Consider the following 27,941-nt stretch of genomic DNA (forward strand, 5'->3'; position numbering starts at 1 on the left):
TGTGATTGGATTTAGCATGTTTAAAGTTCAGGAATGAAGTTCCTTATCTGAACAGCCCAATAGCTGTCTATAGCAGCCCTCCCGTTTTTTTGTTTGTTTGTTTGTTTGTTTGTTTGAAACTCTTGAGCATGTCCCCTCACTAACTGCATAGTAGCTTAGACAACACAACTTAGCTACTGTCCTGATCTCCAGTCTGCCCATCTTCCAAGAAGCCCCCTCAACTATTGCTATATTTTGCAGCAACACTTTCAGAGAGGCAAAGGTGCTGAAAAAGGGGGAATCAAACTGAAATTTCAGTTAAGCTTGAAGTTAGAAAAGCTGAAGTCAATATCCATTGTTCAGGCAATATAAAATCCTACAACAGAATTTCTACATCTTGCTTTTTCGTCTTGATAAAAGGCTCTGACTATATGATTTAAGAACTATATGATCTCAGAAGTTTTCAAAACTGTCTTGGGCCAGAATTAGGAATTTATCATATTGTAAAAATACTTCTAACTATTCTGGGTAAGAATCAACTGGGGTGGGAGGAAGTTAAGAAAATAGGAAAAAAAAAAGATGAAACAAAGAAACAAAATAAAACAAGAAACATAAGAGATCCATAACAAGAGAATTACAACATCAATTGTTTTTTTTTCTTTACATCAGATGCTGAGCTTCATGTTTTCCATAAACCTAGGGTAGATAGTGTGCTAAAATACGGTGTTCTTCGTTTCTTCTTTTCTCTTCTTTCTTTTTTTCTTTCTTTCTTGTGCTTTCTTTCTTTCTTTCTTTCCTTTTCTTTCTTTCTTTCTTTCTTTCTATTTCTTTCTTTCTTCCTTCCTTCCTTTTCTCTTATTAGAGAAAGAGAGAGATGGGAAAAAAAATTTGGATTGATGCCCAAAGTCCCATTTTAAGGTTTGAGTTTTCATCCCAGCTACCTAATGGTAGAGAGAGACAATGGAAGAGAGAGCACTATAAAATGTTCAAAATAGATAAAAAATCTACTGAAAGAGCACTGTTAAAGTCACAAAATCAAAGAGACAACAAAACGATGATTAAACTTGCCTCCCTTCATACGCAACATCATGCAGCCTTTAAATACATCATGAAGGGGGCGGGATTTACTTAAACCTTCTCCCACATCATTCAGGGTATATGAAGAATGGAACTGAAGTAATGAACAGGTCTTTAATATTTTGGTTACTTTTATTGTGTCCCTAGGCCTCATGCATGCTATACAAACCCTGAGCTGAAGATGGAATTATTCATTTCTTTACGGGCTTCCCTACAGCGCATATTACATGAAGCTCTGTGAGTTTCAGGAAAGTTAATTTATCTCAAAAAAAACCTTGCTGAAGTGACAAGATAATATATTCCTCTTTACAGATAGACAACAGGGGTTCACAAGCAACAGTCAACTTTGAGCTACCCCAGCCCCAATTTTTTTTTTTTTTTTTTTTTTTTTTTTTTTTATCGTGTTTCATAATAATTTGAACCTTCAAATACATCACCCATTCACTTTAATTGCAGATGTGACTGCTTACTGCTTCTTCATCTCAGTCCCCAGGATCTCAAGGTGGCATTGAGGAATAAGAAGCACACAGTTACTTACCATCTGTGAAACATTTGATGTGAGGGAAGGTGCGACATCACACAGGAACTCTGGTAGTCAGTTGGACTCTGCTTCTGTAAGCCACAGCTTAGCTACTCTGAAGGAAGGCCTCCTTTTGTCTTCCAAGCTTTGTAAGAAATAAGGTAGAAATACCATGTACAATGTCACCCTTTACTTCCCAGGTCTGAGCTGGAAGCATTTTTGTCTACTGATTGAAATATAAGATCAGGTTAAAAACAGGTGTTCACCTCAAGTAGAGCTTGCTTATAATTGTGTGTCAATTAAAGGAGTGAATTAAGATAATGGACAAACTTCATTATAATGTTTTCTAAATTTCAACCCTTTCATTGATGTTTCAGCTCCTTGTCACCTCTTTCTCTTCTCTTGATTTTCTCCTGTTCCTCCAGATTCTAATCAGGTGCTTTGTTTTGGTTTTTGTTTTGTTTTGTTTTGTTTTGTTTTGTTGTGTGTGTGCAGCTGCTCCCCCTGCATGTTTGCTCACTCTGTGTAGGTGCAGTAACTGCACTTAGTCAGCATTCAAGACTGTAAGAGGTTTAGGCATGATCAGTGAACACAGGCTTCTAAGGTATGTAAGCTTTTACTGAGTATATGCAACCCATATTTTTTCAGACCTTTCAATATGTCCAAATATGCATGAATTGTCACAAGAATGACAAAGGTACAATGTCCAAATACAAATGATAGCTCTATGAAATATCATGTCCCTAACCAGAGTGACAGTGTGAACCTTTCAAATAAAATATTTTAAAGCTAAAACGGTACTTATCTCTAATCCCCTCTTCCTCTACTGTTGGTCTTATAGGTAGGTGATTTAGATTTAAATAAAAGCGTAAAAAAAAAATCAAACAGCAAAACAAAACAAAAAAACAACTTACCACCATCTCAAATCCTGAAAGATATAACCAGCATAAACACATTACAGCCCAAATACCTAGTTTCACAAAATTACAAATTTACAAACTAGGAGCATGATGGAGTGTATTATTTATGTTTATGCAAATTGGTAACCAGAATAAGCAATCTTTTTCAAGTAACATAAAGTATCATTTGGCAAGTATTTTCCAGATTGCTAAGTGTCCCAAGTACTAGTAGTTTCAAAAGGTTATTCCTTTATACCTCTTCATTATGATTAAGCTACTAGATGCATTACTGTTTCTGGGAGCCCACAATCACATCATGTGCATATATACATATACAAGAAAATAGTTGACATGGCAATACTTGAAATATAAAGCTTTGTCTAACTTGACTCTTGAAATTTCAAAGATTACAAATGCTCTGAACATAGCCAAAGCTTTCATTGTCTCAATAATGGCAATTTTGTGCTCATGCTATTGCCTTAGACTGAATAGATACATAACTGTAAGAAGTCCCACTGATACTGTCAGGTTTGAAAGTTAAACTTCCACACATTTTTTTTTTCAGAATTATTACCAAAAATAATCATTTTTGAGCTACACTGCTACTTGCAAGTACATTATAAATCAAGCTTGTTCATAAATTTCCTATATAATTTAATTAACTATTGCAGTGATAGTGATACTATTGCAAAGAAGCAACATGACATGTAGGAAGAGGCTAATACGATCACTTGGGTTAACAAAGCCAAACAGCAATCCTCAGTGAAGAAAACCAACCACCTTCTTTACTTTTATAAATCGGAAATTTCTTCAGAAAACGCAAAATTCCTTTTGAAATAATAAGCCAATCTTTGAAATAACAGCAAGAATGGAAAAAAAAATGCTGAAAATATCAGACAAGATTCCTTTCTGTTTCAGCATTCTAGAGAGTTCATCATACATGCAGGCATACCCAAAAACACTTACATAAAAAATTAGTCAAATTCGCTTGAATATATAATGTTATTCACAACATGGCTATAAATAATAATGATCATGAATACTTAGGTCTGATTTCTCAGGAGGTCCACAAAATGATTAGGTCAGTCTTGCCAATGTCTTCATAAAATCCATCTGTAGAACTGAAACTTCTACTGCTTTTGTGAGTGCATCTGCCACATTTGGGATCACAGCAACTGCTAAAAGAATAATGCCCCCTTGTAGTAATTATGACTAGGGATATTCTCTGGCCTGCTTCAGCAGCTGACAAAAAAAAGAATAAGTTTAAAAACAGGATAGACTTCTATATAACATAAAATGGAGCAACACTTTACCACTGATAAACAAGTGGTAGGTATCCCTTAAAATGCTTTGAGAACACTATTCATGCTTGTGTTGAACAATGATTCAAGTTCTGAAGTTCAATGATATAGAAAATGGGCTGTGAGACGGGGAAAGAAGTAACACTCACTCACACCTCTGTGGGTAGCACCTTTTACACTGGTTAGGAAGCCTGTAAAACTTTGTTAGAAATTGAGTCCTAATGGCTAATTCCAATTGCAGATGTTTCTTTGGCACCCAGCCACCAATGTAATTGAAAAACTGGATTATTCAGCTGTATCACAAGACATAATTTGTCTCCAACAGGCTGCTTCTAGTAAGTACCATGAATTGGCTTGCACAAAGTTATGATAAAGTATGTACATCATATGGCTTCCCAATACTATAATACTAAGTTCACTATATTATGAAAACAGAAAACATTTAAATACCTTTACATTTCTTTTTTCAACATAATAGCCCTCCATGCAAGTGATTGCAAAAAATTACCCAACGTAACCATTGTGAGACTAATGAAAGAAAGAAAGTGGAACTCTTTTAACTTAATTCTTTCAGTCAACTCTGTCTAAGATCATCCAGCAGTCCAACCACATTTTACAGACAGCAAAATAAAAGTCACTGGAGAGGAACAGTAACTCACCAATCAATAAAATCTCCATGAGACATTGAGCTTGAAGCTGATTGACTTAAAGAAGTCTTCAGTTAGTATCACATTAACCTTCTCACAGTTCTTCCTCTCAGCCCTTTAAGGCATAAGGTACATTTGGTGGATTGAGAAATAAGACTCTTCATCAGCTGTAATTATTTCCTGAAAAAATAAGTTATTCTATCTTGCTTACACAGAGGAAACATTGCATCATATTCCATGACACGATATCTAGATGATTAATTTCTAGTATAAAAGATTTTTAATTCTAGGTCCACAAAAAATCCCTCTGACCACATGGCCTTGTGAAGATGCATCTAATCTATTTCCAGAGTAGTCTCACAGAAGCAATCTGTATTGCTATTCTGCAATAACTGTTCTAGGTTCTTTCTTCCCTGCAATCTTACTTTATGCTATTCTACAGCCTTTTTAAGTGCATGAACAATTTATTTCAGATCCAGGGTGAAGTACAGTGTGAATAAGATAAGGAACTTATGGAGAAAATTCTTTTTTCAATACTGAACTCAAATTCAAAAATAGGAATCCATAGAGAGTATTCTAAACAGGATCTTTTTTTTTTTTTTTTCATTAAAAAAAAAAAGTACTCCAGGTAACATATTTTCTTTTCATTTTTGACTGAGATTGTTGGATAGCAACACTCAATCATGGTCTTATGCAGAGATATTAGTCGTCAGCTGATCAGTTTCCTGCAGGGCAGAGCAGCCCATGCCATTGCATATGCAAGGTCTTTGTGGGACCAAAGTACTCCAACTTGGCATTGCTAGTCGGTCGAGGGAAGTGACTATTAAGGCATTGCTAGTCGGTCGAGGGAAGTGATTGTCCCGCTCTACTCTGCGCTGGTGCGGCCTCACCTCGAGTACTGTGTGCAGTTCTGGGCCCTAGAGTACAAAAAGGACATTAAACTGTTGGAGAGTGTCCAGAGGAGGGAGACGAAGATGGTGAAGGGCCTAGAGCGGAAGACATATGAGGAGCAGCTGAGGTCACTGGGCCTGTTCAGCCTGGAGAACAGGAGGCTGAGGGGGGACCTCATCGCAGTCTATAACTTCCTCGCGAGGGGGAGTGGAGAGGCAGGTGACCTATTGTCCGTTATCACCAGTGACAGGACCCGCAGGAATGGTGTGAAGCTGAGGCAGGGGAAGTTCAGGCTTGACATCAGGAAGAGGTTCTTCACCGAGAGGGTGGTTGCACACTGGAACAGGCTCCCCAGGGAAGTAGTCACTGCACCAAGCCTGTCTGAATTTAAGAAGCGATTGGACTGTGCACTTAGTCACATGGTCTAAACTTTTGGGCAGACCTGTGTGGTGCCAGGAGTTGGACTTGATGATCCTTATGGGTCCCTTCCAACTCGGGATATTCTATGATTCTATGATTCTATGAACTTTACTGCTGACTGGCAGCTTTCATTTCTAACCTTTATTGAGCTTGGAATTGTAACCTCAGTAGTCACTTTTTCCTCAGTAGGAAAAACAGATGCATAGTCCTGGTGAAGAACATGCATGACCTTTTATGGTTTTAAAAAAGGACCTAATCTGGAAAGTGTACTGCATTACTAATACGACACAAAGTAGAACTACACAATTCAGGTCCAAAGCAGAATAAATGGGTCTTCAATTATTAGATTTCTTTGGCATGTTTGAAAAGTCATTCCCCTGTGCATAGATGCTCTGGCTATGACCTGGGAGAGTGTCCAGTGATGACTCATCTTTTAGAATCATTGAAGGGGGAGAAGAAGAGGCAGTAAAAACCTTGAATAAACCATATAATTCATGTCATAAAATACAATTGATAATTCTCATGTAAGTTATGCTACATGAAAACCATTTCTAGATAAGAAAAGGCAGAAATTTCACACAAGGTTATGACACATTCACTGCAGAGATTCATACAGCATAGTTTATTGTGGACAAGCCACAGCCATCAGGGTGAAATTTAACACTGATAGCATGAGGTGGATTATTTCTATGGCTCTGCTTGCAATATTGGAGAGAATCATATAGCCTGATGCAGCACATGAATAAAGTAAAAATAACCAATCTGTAACCAAGTTTTAGGATTCTGTCTATTAAATCATTCTCCTAATAAATACAATCTCTTTTTTGATATCTTTATAAACATATGTATTACTTTGTACCTCCCTGTAACACTAGCTTAAGATTTAGTTAGTTCCATTGACTACAAGATATTTGGGAGGATTATATTTGTCTCTAAATTACTAATTGATAAAATTAAATTTACCTATCAAGTGCCTTGAATTGGAATAGGCAAAAATATGGAGAAATGAAAAGTGATCTATATTTGTTTTCTGCCTTCCTTCCAAACCAGGTGATGCTGCTTAGTGTTCTTCTTTTTTTTTTTTTTTTTCTTTTTTTTTCCTCTTGTCTAATTTACATTTAACTTGACTGCTGATAATATGTCTCTAATTTGTAATTTCAGCTGATTACTGATGACGTACATGGATTTGAAGTGAATCCTATAATCAGCCTTCATTTTCAAGAGTGACTTAGGATTTTGGTTGCCCATCTGAAAAGGATCTGATTTCTTTTACAGAAATTATCATAACATTCACCATCTGAACCTGTAAAGACCCTTATAGTGTGTGTCTAATCATTGAATCACTCACAATCAGTGGCTACTTCAGACAATTTAGCTCCATCACCTTTAAAGACTTCTGCATTTCTTTTGTTTTACAGGTTTTCTTTGGTTTTGAATACATATCCATCATGAACTCCTTTAAAGTAATTTAAACTGTAGTAGTAGAAAACCTCTCATGCAATGTAATTTACATATATATATATATACATATAAGGGGGGTCATCTTAATCATTTAAATTATATTTGATTTATTGTATTCTTTTTTTTTTTTTTTTTTTTTTTTTTTTACTCAGAATTGTTGCTGTGCTTATGATATGACATCAACAGAATAGACCATTACCAAGGGGAAATGCCTTCTTTCCTTCCTTTATTTATTTATTTATAAAGAGTGACAGAAACCCACACAATTATAAAACATATAAATGCTAAAATGCAGTCAGAAGTATTCTTCTCTGGTTAGATGACATTATTTCTGTAAGAGTTCTCTTTAGCTATGACAGATACCTTGTATGCACGTAATAATTTGGATGGTGCAGTAAGTACGGTGAAAGTTGTGTCTCATACCATTGTGGAACTGCTGCACTTCCATTGCCAGGAATGACAGAACCTATCCAGTTCTTCATCCAATAGAAAAACACACTGCCCATTCTGATAAAATTCTTTTAAATCTGGTACTCTTTATCTCCTTTTTATTCTGTGATTAGTAGTTAAGATTAGCTGTTTGGCAGTCTGAATTATCATGTGTTCTTTTCAAATTCAGTTTTCTCTTTGTCTCAGCCTTGTGAAGGTATTTGGTGCCTGCTTAGTGCAACAAACACTTTCTAGATGTTTTTTTACTGTAAACAACACTGATTTTAGTCAGAGAACTTTTCTCAGTGCAGGTGATTTTCAGGGTGTTTTGAACACCTAATACAGTCAAGGTTAGCCTCTTGTCTCAACAGTGTTAATATACATGAGCAGAAAACAGGGAAGAGATGGGGAAATATTCATTTCAAGAGAAAGATTCTTTAATACATTGCAAACATTCCATGCTGTACATATATATATTACTGTAATATATTGAATATCAAAATCCATTTTTATCTGGCTCAGTATTTTTTTCCATAGAAATCTACATAAATACATGTATCCTAAGCACATTCTAAGTGCCATCCTCTTGATGTGTCTTTGAAAAAAAAAAAAAAAAAAACATCATTTTAACGTAAGATGCTAAAAGCATAGTTATTTGGAGCAGGCAATAGCAAGTGCAGATTAACTGAATAACTATTGTCCTCTCAAACCCTGTAAGAGGGAAAGGAAAGGGAGAAAACAGAAACAGCTTAACTCACCAAAAATCAAACCACTGCATTGCCCTCTTAGCCACTGAGTGGTTTGGGATGTAAGACCGAAGATTACATCAGTACAATAGAGGCTCCTTCCTCTCTCTACAATCCCAAGCTGTACACCATGGAAAAAAAAAAAAAAAAAAAAAAAAAAAAAGCAGCTTTACGCCAGCATCTAAGCCAGTAGAAATCAGAACAGGTAGAGAGGTGTAGAGAACAGAGAGAGGGAAGGGTTAAAGGCATCATCGCAGCCATTAGAGGAAAAAGTTGAAGCAATACAAGCACAGTAGACTTCTCTCCCCCCCTCACACACCCACCACCCACCCCCGGCCATTCCCCACTCCCCTCTTCCCAAGCCGGATCAGTGTGTAGGGAGGGCAGTCATCACGCCATCCTGAGCAGCAGGAGCTGACATTGGACGAAGCTGCCAGGTAGCTGAAAAAAGGCACGGACGGCAGCTGATACCCACTTTTCAACGTGTTTTTTTTTTTTTTTTTAGTCTGAATCTGGACTTCAAGCAACACAGCGCCTGAGACAGCTCATCTAAACCTCACTGTATTGCAATACTTGCTCTTCCCGAAGAAAAAGACTCCACCGAGTAGCAGAATGCTGCCAGTGTCGCAGCTAGGGCTACAATACAGAGCTTTTTTGTAACATTTTTAAGTCTCTTTCTGTTCATATATTTAGAGATACGTAAACACACCCATATAAAAAATCTTCCTTTTTTGAAGGATCCTTTGGCTTTTGTTACCCTGATGTGACTTCTTCGTCTTGGAATGATGGGGATCTTTCTAGCTTATGTTGGATTCTTTTTTTTTTCAGTTATGTATATTCAACAAGGACTTTCTACCCAAGGTAAGATTGCTTATTGTCAGATGCATGTGTGTGTGTTTTCATGCTATAACATAGTGAGAAGAGAATTGGGGAGAGAGGAAAAAAAGGATAAAAAGAAGGAAAACAACTACAATGGATAGGAGATGAGGACATCAAGTATCAGGTTTAAATTTATTTTTAAAATCGTCTTTAAATAGGAACAATAACAAGAAGTTTCCCTAAAGCGGTAATAAAACAGTCTTCTTTTAGTTGATTGGGAAGAAGTAAATAAGAGGCACCTTGCAAAAGAGTAAAGGGGTGATGGTGAATGGATGTATATGTGTTTGGGGTTTGCGTGTCTGTGTATATGCATGCCTGCATATAATAAACACCTATCCATGCATGCATAATTATTGCATTCAGACCAAGTACCGGATGGCTAAATCTACTGCCTCCCTTAAAATATTGCAGACTTTTTCACTGCATCCCCTTTCCTCTCCTGTTATCTTAGGAGTCAGACCTTCATTTCCATTTGGTGACTATGTGTAATTCTGAAAAAAATAAGGGGGGGGGGGAGGGGGGGAAGGGGGCGGAGGGGGCAAAAAGACAAAATCGACTTCTATGAAGACCTTCCCCCCACACACACACCACCACCACCACCAACTCGCCCCCCGTCGCCTTCCCCCCCGTTCTCGCCGAAAGGCACGCCTTGCATTTCAAGCAGCCCCGGCGCCGCAGGAGACGGTTGTTTGGGACCGCCAGGGCTGCGGCGCCGCTGTCAGCACCACGGACAGCTCCCGCGGGGCCGCCCCCTGCCCGCCGCCCCCTGCCCGCCGCCCCCCGACCCCCGCCGCGGCCCCGCTGGGCTTTGCTGGGCTTTGAGGGGCTGCGCGGTGGCGGTATTCCCCCTCGCCTCTCCGCACCGCTCACGAGCCTTGACCGGGGGCAGGGGGCTGGGGAGGGTGGACACACAAGGACGAGGTAGAGGGGAGTAGGCAAACAGAAAAAGACCAAAACTTACGAGCCCCGAATACGCAAAATGCAAAGCCCTTTTGCCGGTTTTAACTAGGGGATTAGCAGGCGGTGACTGGGGAGCGGGAGGGGGGGACACGACTGGACGACCGCACAGGAAGGGCACCGTGAAATAAAAAGCTAGTAGTATTGCCGAGGAGCTGTTGACAAGCACAAAAGGAGGGAGGGAAGGGGGCGGGGGGGGGGGGGGGGGAGGGGGAGGGGGGGGGGGGGGAGTAAAGCTGTTTGCCCAAATTCCTAAATTATCCCACCAATTCCAGGTTAGCTAGGAAGACTGGATAGGGAGACAGAGGGGAGGAAGCACTGGCAATATCTCCTTTGCATTATAATATGCTCTAGTCAATCTGTAACAATGCATAACAGAAAGCAACGTTGCAGGCTCTTCCCCAAATTTCCTCTTCTTGAAACATGTCTTATTTATTACACTGTTTGACTGTAGTCCTCCCTCACTTGACTAGCAATTTCATTATGCTCCACGATTTTAAAGTGAAATAGGTGATAGGATAAGAAAGAAGTCAAGACTGAAACTTAAAGAAGTATTGGTGCCCCGGACTATGTCCATCAGGATTAGTTTTTAAACCTAGCAGTGGTACATAGAGATGAGCAAACCCTGTTTGTCAAAGGACTGCGATACAAAGGTGAAGGTTAGTTCTAGAAAGTGTATGCCTGTACTGAGAATTAGAAGATGTGTTGCTCGTGGTCTGATTATGCAAGCAGAGACTCTCAGAAAGAGTAAGTAACTCAGGTAAAGCCTTTGAAACGGGCACTTTAATAAATAAGTGGTCATAATCCACTCCTAAGAAGAGCGCCCATTCCAGTAGCCGCTCCAGGCAGCCGTGGAAGGTTTAACAATTTACACATTTCCAGTTCAGCTCTACAAAACACAATAAATCAGCCTCACATGTTTTTTCCTCTTCCAAAGTGTCTTGAACAAAATCCCTCAGTGAATTTGGAGAAATACTGCATACTGCCCAAGGGTATTTGGACCTAATTAAATGAAACTTAGTAGCCCATGGGAGCAAGCAGTGGGGTCTATAACATTTGCCATGAGCAGAGCTTAGACTGCAAGGAAAGTGAATTTGTACATAAGGGAGAAAATGCATACTTGGGTTTTAGAAAGACCAGGGGAGATGTATGGGGAAACTGGAAATCAGAAAAGAGAGGGAATGAGGAAAGTACACTGGAGAAATGAATAGGGAGAGAAAGGGAAAGACAACACAAAAAGGAGAGAATTAAATGTGCAGTTAACAGGATCCCAACACACCACACATTTGTTTTTTTCAGCAAAATTCACTGAGTTTCCGCGAAATGTCACGGCCACTGAAGGACAGAATGTGGAGATGTCTTGTGCTTTCCAAAGTGGCTCGGCTTCGGTGTATCTTGAAATCCAGTGGTGGTTTCTGCGTGCAGCTGAGGACCCAGAGGTTGGAGCTGAGGTGACAGGCACTCAGGTACTGGTCCTCTGCCTTGGGGTCCCCGAACCACCTGGGTGCACCACAGGAGAGGGGGTGGAATGGGAGGGAGAGAAAGGGGGAGGAAGCAAAGGGAGGTTCTGGGTCTCACCAGGGTCTTGATTTCGGCTGTAATATAACAGCACAGGAACCTGCAGAGAAAAATGCCCACCTCAAAGGATGGTGCCTTTGGTGCTTGTCTCTTTCAGGAAGCAGCTAGGGATGTTCAGGAAACCACATTGATTTCCAAAGTCTCTTTTAATCTTTTTTTTTTTTTTTTTTTTTTTTTTAATTTTTTTTTTACTCCCCTCTATGTCTCTCATTTTCCCTTTGGAAACCAGCTGTTCAGAAACTGGCGGCTGCCACAGGAGGGCACGCTTTTTTTTTTTTTTTTTTTTTTTTTTGAGGGGGGTGGTGGTGCTGGGGGGGAAGCCAATTCCCCATTCAAGGCAAAAATAAATAAATAAATTAATTAAAAAAAAAAATCCATACAACGGCTCACTTTCAGCCTTCCGAGCAGGGCAGAGGCAGCCGCGTCCACCTCCACCGCCACATGGGGGCCCCGACAAGACTCTGGCTCGAGCGGTGCCGGAGTCACACGGCGGGTCTCAGCCCCGGCGGAGGCGGAGGCTGAGGCTGAGGCTGAGGAGGCGGAGGCCGGGCTCTGCCCGCCGCGGCCCGCAGGTGGCAGACGCGGCGCGCCGCTCCCCAGTGCGAGGGCCGGCGAGCCACGGCGGCGCTCCTTTCCCTGCAGGTGGAGCTCTTGCCCGAGCGGGACCTGGAGAACGACGGCACGAAGATAAGCGTAAGTGGCGCCCCCACGGCGCGGGCAGTTCCCCAGCCCGGTGGCCGGGATGTTCCTAACCCAGAGCACACACGGGCGCAGAGCCCTCACCCACGGTGCAGCCCCTGGGGACAGCGGACATGAAGGCGTCAGCAAGGGAGGACCCGGGTGGTAGAGCTTTGGTAGAACCTCTGTTTCCTCTTTCCACCATGTGAAGCAGACAGCCCGTGTCCATCCTTGTACTTGCTTCCAATTGCCCTGAGCAACTGCCGAGTGTGCCTTAGCAGTCCTAAAGTGCATTCAAGGCTGAAATCTGGCCCCGAAGCTGCACTTTCCTTCAGTGTTTAAATGTGTGCTTTCCTAGCTTCATACCCACAGGCAGAAAAAAAAAAAAAAAAAAAAAAAAAAAAAAAAAAAAAGAAAGCTCAGTCCAAGGACAAAAGCTCCCCGTTGGGAGTGATCTCTGAGAGAGAGGTCTTGCTGCTAAGTTTTTTTTCTGAGGAAAGTGGGGTTCTGACACCAGAGTTAACTACCTGCAATTCTGAGATTAAATGAAAATTGTCAAATAAAATTATGAGCAGCATTGCTCCAGCCCTTGTCCAGTGGAAGGATGAATTGCCTTCCTCAACACTTCAACACACCCATATCCCAAGTCAGGCAGAGCTACGGCCCCTGACCTCAGTAGAGTTCAGATGCTCTTCCTTTAGCATCCCAAGATATGTACAGTGGTGGGGTCATGCTCACTGCAGTGGAAAGACACAGACATTCAGCAGATACTGCAACATAAATACTTCTTAAGAGCCCAATGGAGTTTTCTTTTTCTCAGGCACAATCTCTTAGGGACTGCCTTTTAGCTGCATTAAAGGCTATAACTACCAGCAAAACTTAAAACAGCAACAGAAGCAAGTCATTTCCATTTCTTTCACTTTTTTCATCTTCCGTGTCTATGAAAAATTAACCAAGTAATTATGTCAGGTTTAAGTGCAGGTAGGTATAACTGAAGAGCATTTATACAACAGAATACATATACTTTCATATATACCATTCATATTCTAAAAGTACTTATATTTTCTATGATACTTCTCACCATGCCTTATAATTTGTTTGTGTTATGGACTGTATCTTCAGCTACATTTGTAGACCAACTTACAAATGAGGTCCACATGTGGCCTCTGGATACTATTCTACTAGACACTGTGATAGCAGCCAATTTATTCTTCATTGATACCAGAGCACACTCAAAATCCACATAGCAATCTATATGTCTGTGACACATTATGGGCTGTAAAGCTTGACCTGTCTTTCAAATTAAAAAACTCTTTCTCTCATTATGTATGATAATAATCCATGTTGGGGTATTTATTAAATGTTTTTAAAAGCTTGCATAATATATTTTGCATTTTTCAATTTTTTTAAAAAATCAACATTACAGTCTAAATACATGATAGAAATGTAGCTTTTCTTTCTTTCTTTCCTTCTTTTTCTTTCTTTCTTTCTTTCTTTCTTTCTTTCTTTCTTTCTTCCTTTCTTCCTTTCTTCCTTTCTTCCTTTCTTCCTTCCTTTCTTTTTCTTTCTTTCTTTCTTTCTTTCTTTCTTTCTTTCTTTCTTTCTTTCTTTCTTTCTTTCTTTTTTCTTTCTTCTTTCTTTTTCTTTCTTTCTTTCTTTTCCTTCCTTCCTTCCTTCCTTCCTTCCTTCCTTCCTTCCTTCCTTCCTTCCTTCCTTCCTTCCTTCCTTCCTTCCCTCCTTCCTTTTTCTTTCCTTCTTTCCTTCTCTCCCTCTTTCCTTCTTTCCCTCTTTCCCTCTTTCCCTCTTTCCTTCTTTCTGGTATACAAAGAATACCCATTAATACTAAAGGAAAATATCTTCTTGAAGAGAATAAACTTTTAAATGTACTTAGTAAATTATTTAAAGAGGTGCAAAAATTTGTGTAGTGGGTTTTTAAACTGTGCTGAAATACACTACTTCTATTGTTTTAAATTAAATAACTTCTAAATTTCAAATTCAAACCCCAAAACATATTCTGTTCTCTAATTATGCAACTCTGTTAACTTTGCAGATATTGCATGAGGGCAAAGAGAGACAGAATATGACCTACAGATTCTCTTTCCATCCATGTGGTTCATATGAAACTTCTTTAATCCTTTTGCTGAATATGAGCTATTCAGTAGAAATTTTCTTCTTCTTCTTCTTCTTCTTCTTATTATTATTATTATTATTATTATTATTATTAATTATTATTATTATTAAATGTGGTTTAAATAACTATCCAACACTTTCTGTTTAATTGATATTGCATATGTTCTGCCTGAAAGTATGCAATCTTTCAACTCTTGGATTGCCAAGAATAAAATCAGATCTGGAAGCTCTACAACAGGCTGTAAGGTCCATCCAGTACCTTAAAGCATATTCATAAGTATCTATCTTCCATTTAACAAGCAGGAAGAAAAAGCACTTTGCCAACACTGGTGACTTTAGTATGCCATGCTATCAGAAGCAATGTGTTAAATAATCACCAAGAACACGTGCCTCATTTCAATCTAACAGCTCTCCATTTCTGTGATCGATCCACCATATATTAATTACCCTGATGTTTCCTCAATGCCCATCACTGATATGACACCAGGTAACTATTGCATCCATGTTTAAATGGTGGGTGGAAGTAATGTAGTTCTCTGTTCCACTGAATCCCCTTTAACTGTTTTTCTGTGGGACAACAGATATTAATCAATATAGAAATTAATATCCAAATAATTAAATATAAATTATCTGAAGTGATGAATGTACAGAAAAGAATTTGTGTTACTTTTCTTAATGTGTCTTAATGTCTATCAGACATTTCTAGATGCATAATTCACTCAGACATGCTTTAAATATGTGAGACAAAAATATATTATATTATTCTCAGATATTAAAAACAATTACAGATAAATCAGTAGTCTGATTTTAGCTGAAAAAAAAAATTAAAATTATCCTGAATATGTGCTGCTTTCTACTGTCAAGTCACAGAAATGACATATGACTTCTAATAAGTACACAAATAAATGAGACAAAAGGAACTGCCCAACACAAGATATCTTGTTATGGCTAATAAACCAAAAATACCTAAGGTTTGGACATGCCTGGAGTCAAACTGAATGTTAAATATGCAATTTCAATGTAGTGAAGACTACAAGCTAATCTAATAAATAATTATTGAAGAAGTTTAAATATTGGCAAACATCTCCAACAAAATTGTTAATACAGTAGTTCAAAAGCTGGATTATTTAATATAGCCAACTAACTGGAAAGGTTTAACCAAAAAAGTGAACAGATATTATGTTTGTAAACGAAAGCTCATTAAAAGTACACATAATCTGAAGTAATTAATTGGAATGAATATGGTAGTTTGCTTTATTTGTCTGAGGCCAATTAACATTTCAGAGTAAACCATCTAAACAGTTTTGAAAAGAAGATATCAGACATCATCCTAGATATAAATATCCTAGTTGTAACTTCACTGCAGTAAGCACAATTACACCACTGGTTAACTTGGCACATGATCTCTGGACAGGCTCTACATCAGTAGAGTCTTCCCAGAGAAAGAATAATAGCTGATGCCATGTTTTTCTGTTTTGTTTTGTTTTGTTTTCCTGGAAAATTTGCAGACAGTGAAAGTACAAGGGAATGACATCTCCCACAAGCTGCAGATTTCAAAAGTGAGGAAAAAGGATGAAGGCTTGTATGAGTGCAGGGTGACCGATGCCAACTATGGAGACCTTCAGGAATACAAGGCCCAGGCATTTCTCAAAGTCAATGCTAACAGCCACTCTCGGCGAATGCAGGCCTTTGAGGCATCTCCAATGTGGTTGCAAGACATGAAACCTCGCAAAAACATCTCAGCAGCTGTTCCAAGTAGCATCCATAACTCTGCCAATCAGCGTGTACGTGCCACTTCCAGCCCTGAAGCAGCAGCCAAAATCCCCAAACAAAGTCCACAATCAGGTATGGTAAAGCATTTTGAGTATTTCACTTGATTGCTTACCAGCATGTAAAAGGAGACTAACTCAATGAGGTAAACAGGAATTCTGACTAGGAAGATTCTGGTGCTCATTTATTCCTCCATCTTTCTGACCCTATCTCTCCTGCTATTTCCTTAGTTCTTAAAAGCTGAAAAATCAGCTTATGGGAAGAAGAAACAAAAAACGTTACGTTCCTATATGTGGAGTTGACCTCTACTCATTCATCTAAGGTTAGGTCTCTAATCAAGACTTAGCTTTCCCTGTTGTGAATGGAGAGAGGAGCACGTCAGTGAATTACTTATCTCGTTTTAATGATGGCTGTGCATGACAAATGAAATAAAACACCTATCTAGAAGTTTTTATTCCTAGAGTGATTTAGGCCAGTCACCTAACTTTTATACCTCTAACATTTTGTAAAATTAGTCAGTTCTATTTTCAAAATGAACTAGATTCCTAAATCTAAGCAGACCTTAGATACTTCTTGTCATTTTTCTGTTGTGTAGGCTTTAGAAAAAATGTAGGTTTGTCAGAGAATGCAGGTTTGTCATCTTCAGAAGCTTGGCCATACGCTTTGAATCAAGCACTAAAATGTTAATGCCTCAATTGTCTGTCACATATAAATTGACACATTTTGTTTGGGAGATTTTGTATCACACTGTACAAATAGCTTATATCAATTATCACTGAATTCAGTAAATTGATACAGTAAATCTAGTAAATTCTACAGTTAAGTAAATTTCATCAATTTAGTAAACTTATTCAAAGTACATTGGTACAGTAAATTCTACAGTTATGTAAAGGTACATGAATGTACAGGAGGTGAAACTCTTGACTGCTTTATGATAGCAATAGAGAGACATACAAGATAAATAATTTAGATGTTGCAAATGATCAAAATTCTTCTGGAAAATAAGCTTTGCAAGTTTAAGGGTTTCTGGGTTACTTTTTATACTGAGGTTCCAGTTTAACAAGGCAGGAGACCACAACCTTGTGTAAAATAAGTAATGAATACTAACAATTTTTGTTTTGATGCATCATTTTACTTCTAGCAAACACTATGCCATCAAAAAAAAAAAAAAACTGGGAATACAACAAATTTTATAGCACAGCTATTGTGAAATCACTTTCACCTCACAGGCGTAATCTTGGGAAAACATTTTGATAAGGAAAATACACTTCCTTTACAGAATGGAAAAATCTTGTTATTCAGATGAAAACTATTATTGCTATTAGAAAAGATGATGTACATACTACCACAATTTTACCTCTGTGAACATTTATTGATTTATTTATTTAAAACTTACATTTAGTTCTATTTCCCTGGAATGGAGACACTTTCAGTTTTTTAGTTCTTCCAAAACAATGTTTGAGCTGTTAGAAGAAAAGAAATATTTCAATAGATTTAAAGTCATTACTTTACTATGACTTTCCTTTCATAGAAATGCATATAGTGATTATTTTCCATTGGAGTAACGTATTTCAAAGTAGCAGACTTGTCCATAAAATGAAAACTCTGTTTTTTGTTCAGTTCTATGTGAAATTAATTAAAATAGTCACAAGTTTATGAATTGTATAGACAGATTATACTGCAGTGAGGCCAAAGTGTGCTCACAACAGCTGATCCACCTCAGATATATAATTGAATATATAATATTGTTTATGCCTCTATTCTTAAAAATGTATCACAAAATTAGTGGACATTTGTTATTTGAGAGCTAGTAAGCCATTACCTGGAAAAGACCACGTAAAATAAACTGAGAAAAAAATCATCTCTATTTTTTTTCCTTGAGCAAAGATTATTATAGAACAAGTACAGCCAATCCCAATCATATATAATTTAAAAATTAAAAAGATTAAAATACAATTTGATTTATTAATTCATTTGTTTTATGATGGAGCACAGATTAATGGTGTATTCATCAGAGGTGAAACTTATCTGCTGAAGAAACAGGATATATCAGGAATCTATATTAGGCTTAATTCAATTTAATGGTCACTTTCTACAAAGTAATTGCTGGTGATATTTTTAATGAACATCAGTTCAACTTTTGAGAACCAAGATTTAATTAATTAATTAATTAATTTATTTATTTATTTTGGAATATGTGGGCCTGATTTTCTAGCTATGGTGTAATTTTGATTTTCTCTCATTTTACACTCATTCTACACAGATAAAAATACCCACAAAAACAGCACAAGGTGCTGGGATGGGGAGGGGAAGAATATCTGTATGCAATGTCAAGGAGCAAGTTCAGCTGAGGAGTGCGAGACTGTAGTCGCGAGACCTCAGAAAAATAGAGAAGATATGGCAAAGATAAGAAAGAATAACGTTTCTTTATGACGTGTAATCAACACAATGTGTTTATACTGTCAAATGAGGAATTCCTCTCTTCAAAAAAATGCTAAGGGTACCTGCAAACACAATATTGTTGCGTGATTACATTATATGTAAATGATGCATCTATCCAACCTACAACACAGAAATGTAGTTGAACAGAAATTTATCACTATTAACCTGATGTTTGTGTTTGAAAAACCTAGGGGTTGACTGAGATATGTTTATTCATGCTGACTAATACATTGACTTCAGCAATACTGTTTGAAGAGAAAAGTACTACTAATTATATCAAATATTCTCCAATGTTAGAGAGCCAGTATATAGTTTTCAGCAAGCAATAATTTTTACTGCCATGTTCACAGACATGATACTGTAAAGCAAAATACTTTAACAGCAGAGGGAAATGTGACACTGTGAAATTATTGGGAAAAGTATTCAATCACTTCCTAAGAACTCAGCTACTAGTGTAAGAAAAATTGGCACCAATTATACAAATATTTTGTCCCTAACATTTATTTTGGAAAGGTAGGTAGCACTTTACTTAACTCCTTCCATCCTGAAGCATACTGCAGAATTCCAGCTATTTCTTAGCAATAGATGTTTAATAAGTAGCTCTAGAAAAACAGCTGACAGTCACTGCCATTTCAAAATATCAGTTTTCCACATCTGAGCAGATGTTTCTGTCAAATATCAGCATTTTCCAGCTGAGCAGATGTTTCTGCTATTCTCCCTTTTTACTCAAAAATAAGCATATCTGTGAAAATAACTGTGAGGGGGCTATATAGCCAGTATTAACAAACTGATGTGGTATGAGGTTCATTCAGTATTTTGTTCTGCTCTGAAAAATGCTATGTGAGTTTAAAAATAATTATTATTGTTAGAGTAATGGAAATTTAGTATAGAAAGAAAGAGCTAAGGAGAACGTCCCACAGTTTTCAGATAATACACTGAAAAGCATTCAACATCTACTTCAAAGTAAAAAAAAAAAAAAAAAAAAAAAAAAGTTGGGAGAGCAAAAGTCAAAGCTAACAGTGCTTGACCCTTTCATTTCATATTCATGGGCTGCAGCAAATGAAGTAAGCCATCACAGCATAACAGGAATCTGAGGAATTTGACAGACATATATCTGCATATATCCAGAAAATGTCCTATGTAGGTGGAGTGACAGACATTTTTTTTCCCTGCATAATTCATAACAAAGTATATTAGACCAAAGGTAGAAGTACAGAGTTATCACAGGGTCTTGTAACTCTAGGCAATGTTGCAGTTAACTGGGCTCCAAGAGCTGGAAAGAATTCAGTCAAAAGCAATCTAACTAGTTGGCACCAAATCTCAGTCGTTCATGGATATGAATCAAGATGAACTCTGCTAGCCGCATTCAAGTCACTCAACATTTGTAGCAACACAAAGGGCTGCGAAATTTGAGGTGCTGAGAACGTATATATCCCCCAAACTATTTCTGTTCTGCCATGTTTTGTCAAACCACTCAAAGCCATTAGTTGCTTTTCAGATTCACGAAGATTAGGCTGACAGAACTCATGAGGGAGTAACTACAAATGAAGAAATGACATTAGACCCATTTTCTCACTGTTTACATACAGACTTTGCAGATATCTTGCAACCTTTTGTTCTTTCCTGAAGTAGAAAATTCAACTGATGACTGAACTACATGCCAAAACTATTCCTGTGATGGCAGAATTGCAATAAGTGACTCAAAAAGGAGCTCAAAGGAGAAGAAGGTCCTTACCTAAGACAGAATGACCTGGATTCTTGGCATCATAAATCACGCTGAGAAACTGATCATCAGGCTTGAATACAAGAGAAGAGGATGAAAACCTATTTCTTGAGTCTGTTGATACTGATAAACAGATGACATTCCTTCCAGCCTCCATTTTTATCTACAGAATCCAGGAATCTTTTATTAACTACCCATTAAAAACAAATTTAATGTCTAATTTGAAATCTTCTGAGATATATACCAACTTATGTTTTTTGTTTTTTGTTTCTTTTTTTTTTTTTTTCTTTTACATCTATTTTTAAAGTTAAGGGGTGAAAGGTCTGTTCTAGCCTCCACCAAGGTGACAGCCAACATTACTACTTACTTCATTACAGGAGAGACTAGCTTTTGAGGCTGCTTTTTTTTTGGAAACACAGCTGAGAGGCACTAGCTGTTGTTGTGATTGTTGCACAGTAAAAGTCAAGTCTCTGTTTTTTTAGGACTACATGAAAGCAAAAGTCAAATGAGGTTTTTGTTCTTGTTCTAAACCTTTATCAGCAGAAGTGCTCAGAAATTCTTCCATGATGGTGATGCAGGGACTATCCCATTTTAGATCTGTATACATCGCAGTCTCTATTTTTACTTGAAATTTGCGTTTAGTTCTCTTTTCCTGAAATGAAATTACTCTACTTGTTTTTAGTTTCTCTGAAATAACTGAATAAATTATAACCATGTTAGTTAATGTAACCCTATTAGGCAGTTAGTTGTTGACCTTGAAATTGTAAGTATCTTCAGAGAAGTGCTACTCTGCTCTTTGTCTCAGAGGAGAATGAATTCACTACTGCTTTATATTTATTTCAAATAATAATAATAATAATAATATGTATACTTATTGTTATAAACAAATGCATATAAGTATTTAAATTCCTATTCCTGGTCCTTAGTCCAACTGTAACTAAGAGTTTTCAGTGGATCTGGAATTCTAACTCCTGTCACAAGTTAAAAATAGATGCCATAAATCATGCAAAATAGTATCTACTTTTTATAACAATCCCTCATTGCCATTGCCAATCGCTGACACCATGCCACTGCCACCTTTCTATTCCATTCTATTTCTCTTACAAAAACAAATGTTCAGGAACTCAGAAGAGAAAGAACTCCCCAAACACTATATGTTCATTTTTGTTGTACTAAGGGTTTTAGCAGTTGTTCAGTACCATATGCTCATGCCAGACAGTACTGGGTATACTTAGTTTCAAACATATCCTCTTTGAAATCAGAGAGATTATTTACATTCTTAGTTATGCCCATGGTTAAGCACCTATACTGAACCCTAGAATAAAATCAATGTCATCTCAGATTTGTTTAGATAATCATGGATTCTTACCTTAAATATATGGTGTCTCCTGTGTAATCTGTATACCTGTAAAAATGATAGTGTTTGTAATGAAACATGAAATAATCTTAACTAATCACAAGCAGGGGTAGCAGAGAATTTGAGAAAGCAAATAATGTCGGATTAGAAACAGCCTGCTACAGGAAAGGGGACTCCATGGCAGATTTCCTTTTTTGATACTCAGACATAACCTGGACGAGTGCTGAAGAGTTGGTTTTCCAGATAACTCACAGGTTATGACGACATGGAAAATCGTCTTTTGAGTGCTGCGCAATGTATTTGTCTCCCATGAAGTCAGTGCAGAAACAACGAGGACAAACATGGCAGGAGATAAATACACAAAGTTAAAAAAACAAAAAAACAAACAAAAAAGCAAAAAACAAAACAAAAAAAAACCACAATAATTTCACCATTTTTCTATCCGTATTGTTATCGACACAACTGTATACTAAGATCTTTCCTGTTCTTTTAGTAGCATTACTGAAATATTAGGCATTCCATATGCTATTGCTATGTACGTACTTACTCACATCTCTTCTTTTCTTTTAGCTACTTAAAAATTAACCCTTCAGACTTACCTACAGAACAAAACTAGTACATAAAGGCCTGGTATAGAACCCCACAAGAGTTCCCTGAGAAGCAGAATCACATTCTATTCTACGTGCGTGATATAAATTTAGTTGGTAGTTAACTACAATAAAGATTGCAGGTGGGCCACACAGTTAGGAAAGAAAGAGATTTAGAGAGAGAGAGAGATGTTGAGAGAGAGAGAGAGACAGAGAGAGGAAGAAAAGAGGAAGAAAAAAGAGAAGCTGTTTATGAGTTGCTTGTCAGCTCACTCAAATTGCTTTTCATTGCTACACAATCAGGCAGCTCGCACTGGGTCATCAGAGATTGCAGCATATGTGACAGGGCCTTCTCTTGAAATAACTGATGGGATTTCCTTGCTTCAGAACACAACTCATTTGTTACTTGACACATATACAGCAAAGCAGAGGACATTTTTTTTTTTTTTTTTTTGATGAGCAGGAAGCTTCTTGTGCATGGTGCACTACTTCATTATGAAAATCCTTTGCATCACTTACAAGTAATATCACTATGATAATTTAAAAGAATGGCTAGAATTTTCTGCTGGTTTGAATGGATGAATGCTGAAGCAAAAAGAATGGCATTCATTTACAATAGCAAAAGATTTAGCTCAAGCATAAGAATGAGGATGAATTCTCCCACACTCATAGAGTGAGAATAAATTATAAGAAGAATCCAAGCTTTATCCAGATGTTTATACCTAAAAACTGTTGTTTTTCAACTTATTCAAATTCAGGGAGAGGCAGATGTTCTTGGTGGTGGCTTTTGTTGCTTTTTTTTTTTTTTTTTTTCCCCCAGACTATCTTGAAAGCTCAGTGCTCTTAGTATTTTCTTATTCTCTGAACAGGGATTTTCAGTTTGATTAAACAATTCATGATAAAGATATTCCAGATACATAAGCTTCTTCACAGTTACAGTAATAATTAATCCTGCATTGTTGATGATAAAACCGGATGTCATTTGAAGAGAAGCTGATGAAGATTTCTGGTCTTGTGAAGAGAAGACTCTGCCCCAAAACTTTAATTTTACTTTATCACAAGGAAGTTGCCATCATACTATTTGGCAGTCCAGCTTGCTATTCTGTCTGTGTGGTTGTTCCAGCCTGATCCACCTCACTGAAGTTTGTTGCCCCACCTACTCACAAATGCTTCTGTCTTGGAATAAAACTGCCTAGTGTGCTGAAAAGAATAAAAAAAGGGAAAGTTAAATGCCACAGATGGCATTCCTAGCCCTTTGTACATAGGCTCTGTTTTTGCATCAACAGGCAACATATGTATATATAACAAATCAGAATGCTACTTCTGCTTCCAGTCCTATTTCTACTGATGTTATTCACTCAGCTTCTACTGTTGTCAGTAACACAGAGGGAGGTTTTTGGCCACCCAACTGAAGCCCTTGCAAGGGAGCCACATCTCCTGAGAAAATGGGGAAGAGGAAGAAGAGGAAAACCCCTTTTAAACATGACTATATGGCTATGGTCTATCTATTTTCTCCATTTCATCCTGTGCAAGTGAAAAAAAGAGTTAAAGATATTTCGTCAAGGAGAAAGATCAAATGAAGCCAAGAACTTACAGTAGGTCTCACAGTAAGCTAGACATTCAGATGGTTCAAAGCCCTTTATTAGAATACTGATTTATAGTATACAATACTGTTGAAGAATATGGTTAGACAGCATTGTGCCTGTCCAAAGCTCTGTCAAAATATCAGCTCAAAGACCTATATTAATGTCCAGTTTAATCCTTCACATGCATACAATATGTACTGATCAGTGATCATTTTATACCTGAAAAATCTTTCAATAAAAAGGAATGACATTTTATATTTATGACTTAACCCACACCTCAGAATGTTAAAAAATATCTGAAAAAAAAAAAAAAAAACAAGCAACAAAAACAGCAATTTAGAATGTGAATAAGACGGAATTGATGCAGGATTTCACACAAATCCTTCAAAATACATTCTAGCGATCCACCATTTTTAAACTACTACACTGGCTGTAGGGGTGATAGAAGTTTTTTTTTTTTTTTTTTTTTTTGTATCAAAGGAACAGGAAGGGTGAAGGCTATGAGTTGTACCCTCTGATTTGCTCTTACAATTTAAAATGTCACCCCAAAGTCTCTGTCTTGTGCAGATCAGAAGTTGTTGCCCCAAACCTGAGCAACAGAAGAAAATATGTCAGCTCCTCAGCTGTCCTAATTCACAGCACTGAACATTGAATGAAGTCATTGGACTATAACAGATGATAAACTAAAGCATCAGTTTGTTAAATTAAGGTAGATAAAGAGATGACATGGGGTTTGCTCCTGTTACTCCTTCTGTTGGGGGGTTAATTTCCATAAGATGGGGAGGTAGATGTAGGCACTAACATCTTAAACTGCTCCAGCTAAAGCCATTAAGAGCTTGTGAGTCATAGTCCTTAGACAGAGGGATGTTTTGTTAATCAGTCATTGTTCTAATCTCTATAACAAGTGCATTATCCACCAGGCAAACAAAGGATTAGAAGAATGGTCCCTGCCTCAAAGCACTTACAATCTAGGAATCAGACAGAAGCAAACAGACTCATCCAGTCAGCTGGGTACAGATAAAGGGGAACTTAGGTGAGTTCCATGAAAATAGCTCTTATGTAAATGATATAAATAGAAAGAAATCAGGCTGACTGTCAAACATAAGCCTAAGACATGTCAGGTGTAAAAAGAGAGCAAAGGGATTGAATATCTCATGCTGAAATATTTACAAAGAATGACAATTTTCCATCTGTCTATGTTATAATAACCCTTCTTGTATGTGCTTGTTGGTATGACAATACTGTTGAAGAAGATAGAGTAATATTAAATATCATCCCATTTAAGATTTTTTTTTCTGATAGATAAAAGGATGAACAGGGTGCAAAAAGCAGGAGGAGAAAGATGAGTTCAATTATATTTTTTTTCAAATAAATCTTTTTTACAGCAACTTTATAGTATCTTTCAGAAACGTCTCTGTTTAATTACAATGATGCATATATCAAATATACACACATTTATGTATATTACAACAATTCTTAGCAAGGCATGCTAGAGCCAGCTTTAGCTAAAACAGTAGAAGGTGGTTGCTAACAACAGTCAATTCAAGAAGAATTTTAATTAGCAGGTGAAAGTTACCACCTTCATTTAGGGTGGGGTATAGCTATATGCAGGTGAAGGGATGAGGATGGGATACCATAGGTCAATCAGAAAAAAAATCTGCATTTACTTTGGAATCAACCATTTCATAAAAATTAATAGAAATGCATCAGTGTACATGTTTTTCTGTCACATATTAAAAAAAAAAATGCCTGACATTTTATATCCATGGTTTTCAGGAATAGAATGAGGGATAAAGGTGCCCAGTACTGTTAAGAGCAGTCATAAAGCATGCTACCAGTGGTTTGCAAACAATACCACATAACTAAATTAGTGCCTGCATTTGCTTGAGCTTACTCCTCTCCCATCCCTCTCAGCTTTTAACTGTTGCAATGAGCATTGTGTATTGGACTATTTCTCACACTGTTTTAATTTAAGTAGCTAACAGTGGTGTTTCACCTATTATGTGCAAGCAACCCCTTTCCCTAAAACTACTCACTAAAAATGAAACAGCTGAAGTCAATGTATTACTTATACATGTGAAGAGACAGACAATTTAGGGAAAAAATAATAATAATTTCAGGCTCAGGCACTAAATAAAAGGAGGAAGAAAATTAAGATATTATCTACAAATGGGTAGTGTGTGAAGATTTGTGACTGAAAGCCTCAGATACAGAGAACATCATTCTCCTCAGAACAAGACATCACTCAGGGAAGTTCTAGTACAAAGACAAAAAAAACCCTTCAACAATATAGTAAATGCCTAGTAGTGGAACTAGTTATATTTGTACATCTTCTAAATACTTCAGAAACAACAAGGACTCACTATATCCTTGGCTGAGCACATGAAAAGTGAGGTAGCTGAGCACTAAAAAATGTTTAAGTTGCTAGAAGGAAGAATTTGCATAACTAAAGATTAAAGCTGTGTGTCTTAGGTTCAAAGATCATTTTGACTCTGACACACTCTACCCTGCTAGTAAGTAAAATATTATTTTCTTCTGAGCTACATATTAATGCAATTTAAACCAAGTCACACTATTAAAAGAGAAGGAAATGCACTGATGGAAATGATAATTGTAAATGACAGGATAAAGGAGATGAGAGAGAGCAAAAATTATCCTAGAGATGGAATAAGCCAATTACACATCTTCCTGAAGAAAATGTGTTCAAACTCACCAGTGATTTTTACACTATTCTCACCAGAATGGTATGAAAATCTACAAATGTTGATCACTTCCCACTTCAGCTATATATTTAGGGACCTTACCCCCTCCGTACTGTCTGCTCAAGTTAAAAAAAATGACATGGTCAGATCATTTTGATGATCTCATTCTCATCTTTAATTTTAAGAATTACATTAGAGGTCATTTTATCTTCTTCGTAGTGAATGATGCCCTAATTAGGAGCCCTGGTTGTAGTTAAGGGTTAAAGAATGAATAATGAACAAAAGCAGTGTCTGAAGATTTAAAAAAAAACACAAACTATGACCCTCAGATAGGTTGCAGAGGAAGAACAAGACTTAATTTTTGCCTTGGGTATGGGTTGACGCAAGGAAAGATGTAGAAAACAACCTAAATGTAAAATCCCATGAATGTTCACACCAGCATACCCATAATTGCACTTCTGGCCATCTTGGCATTATGAAATTGCAGAGCTCATTAAAAGTTACATTAATCTGTCTTTCTTTCTTCATATTGATAACAATTGCCCTTCCATAGATTTATTATGACTTGTTCTGGACAACTGCCTGAAGCCATGTATCATTTTACTACGTGCTACCAATGTTTGAAGTCTCCTCAGGTTTTTCCTCTTCCAAGTATTTCAATCACAAGTTTGAATTAGAACATGGCTTTAGATATAACTGGAAGTGAATTCAAGGCTGTGACCTGTCTCAGCCCAGAAAGAGCTGCAGGAGTTATTGTGGCATAAATCTCTGTCAGAGTTCTCTCCTCTGCTCAGCGTTGGAAAATTCTCATTTTCTTTTGACCTGGGAAATGCACTGAAAACCTCCGTTTGCCTGGTCATCTCACTTACAGAAAGCTAGGGAATAGCAATCTAGCTAGGGATCCCAGCCCTCTCCCTCACCTACTCTTCTGGGTAACACAGACAGAAAAGACCAGTGATATGGAAATGAACAGAGCTACACACTGACTGCAAAGTCTAAGTAGGCTTCATGGAAATGTAATACATAGCCCATTCCACATTCCCACCAATTTCTAAAGTTCCACCAGTTGGAAGCAGTAGTTTTATTCCAACATTCTAAAAACAAAACAAAACAAAATAAACAACAACAACAAACAATCAAATGAAAACAGAAGATCAGATACATTTTTTCTGGTATGTAAGA

At 37.4% G+C, this 27,941-nt stretch overlaps 1 protein-coding gene and 1 long non-coding RNA gene across 4 annotated transcripts in view; one reads left to right on the top strand and one right to left on the bottom strand.

Moving 5' to 3' along the window:
* Window positions 1–10,282, bottom strand: part of LOC121065866 — a 27,112-nt gene extending 16,830 nt beyond the window's left edge. The window contains exons 1-4 of the long non-coding RNA XR_005817364.1: window positions 10,211–10,282; window positions 8,383–8,491; window positions 4,436–4,538; window positions 1,595–1,721 (exon numbers count right to left, since the gene is read on the bottom strand). This is a non-coding gene — a long non-coding RNA (uncharacterized LOC121065866). The remainder of the gene's footprint in view (window positions 1–1,594; window positions 1,722–4,435; window positions 4,539–8,382; window positions 8,492–10,210) is intronic.
* The window catches only part of VSTM2A (V-set and transmembrane domain containing 2A), a 25,681-nt gene continuing 6,471 nt past the window's right edge, over window positions 8,732–27,941 (top strand). For 2 of the 3 annotated variants that reach the window (XM_040548984.1, XM_040548983.1), the window contains exons 1-4: window positions 8,733–9,231; window positions 11,506–11,672; window positions 12,427–12,477; window positions 16,101–16,437. In XM_040548984.1, coding sequence (XP_040404918.1) covers window positions 9,153–9,231; window positions 11,506–11,672; window positions 12,427–12,477; window positions 16,101–16,437 — 634 coding nt within the window. In that variant the 5' untranslated portion in view covers window positions 8,733–9,152. Of the gene's footprint in view, window positions 9,232–11,505; window positions 11,673–12,426; window positions 12,478–16,100; window positions 16,438–27,941 lie in introns of all 3 variants that reach the window. The other variant, XM_040548985.1, reaches the window with a different exon arrangement.

This window comes from Cygnus olor, chromosome 2, assembly GCF_009769625.2.
Source record: "Cygnus olor isolate bCygOlo1 chromosome 2, bCygOlo1.pri.v2, whole genome shotgun sequence".
Taxonomy (NCBI): domain Eukaryota; kingdom Metazoa; phylum Chordata; class Aves; order Anseriformes; family Anatidae; genus Cygnus; species Cygnus olor.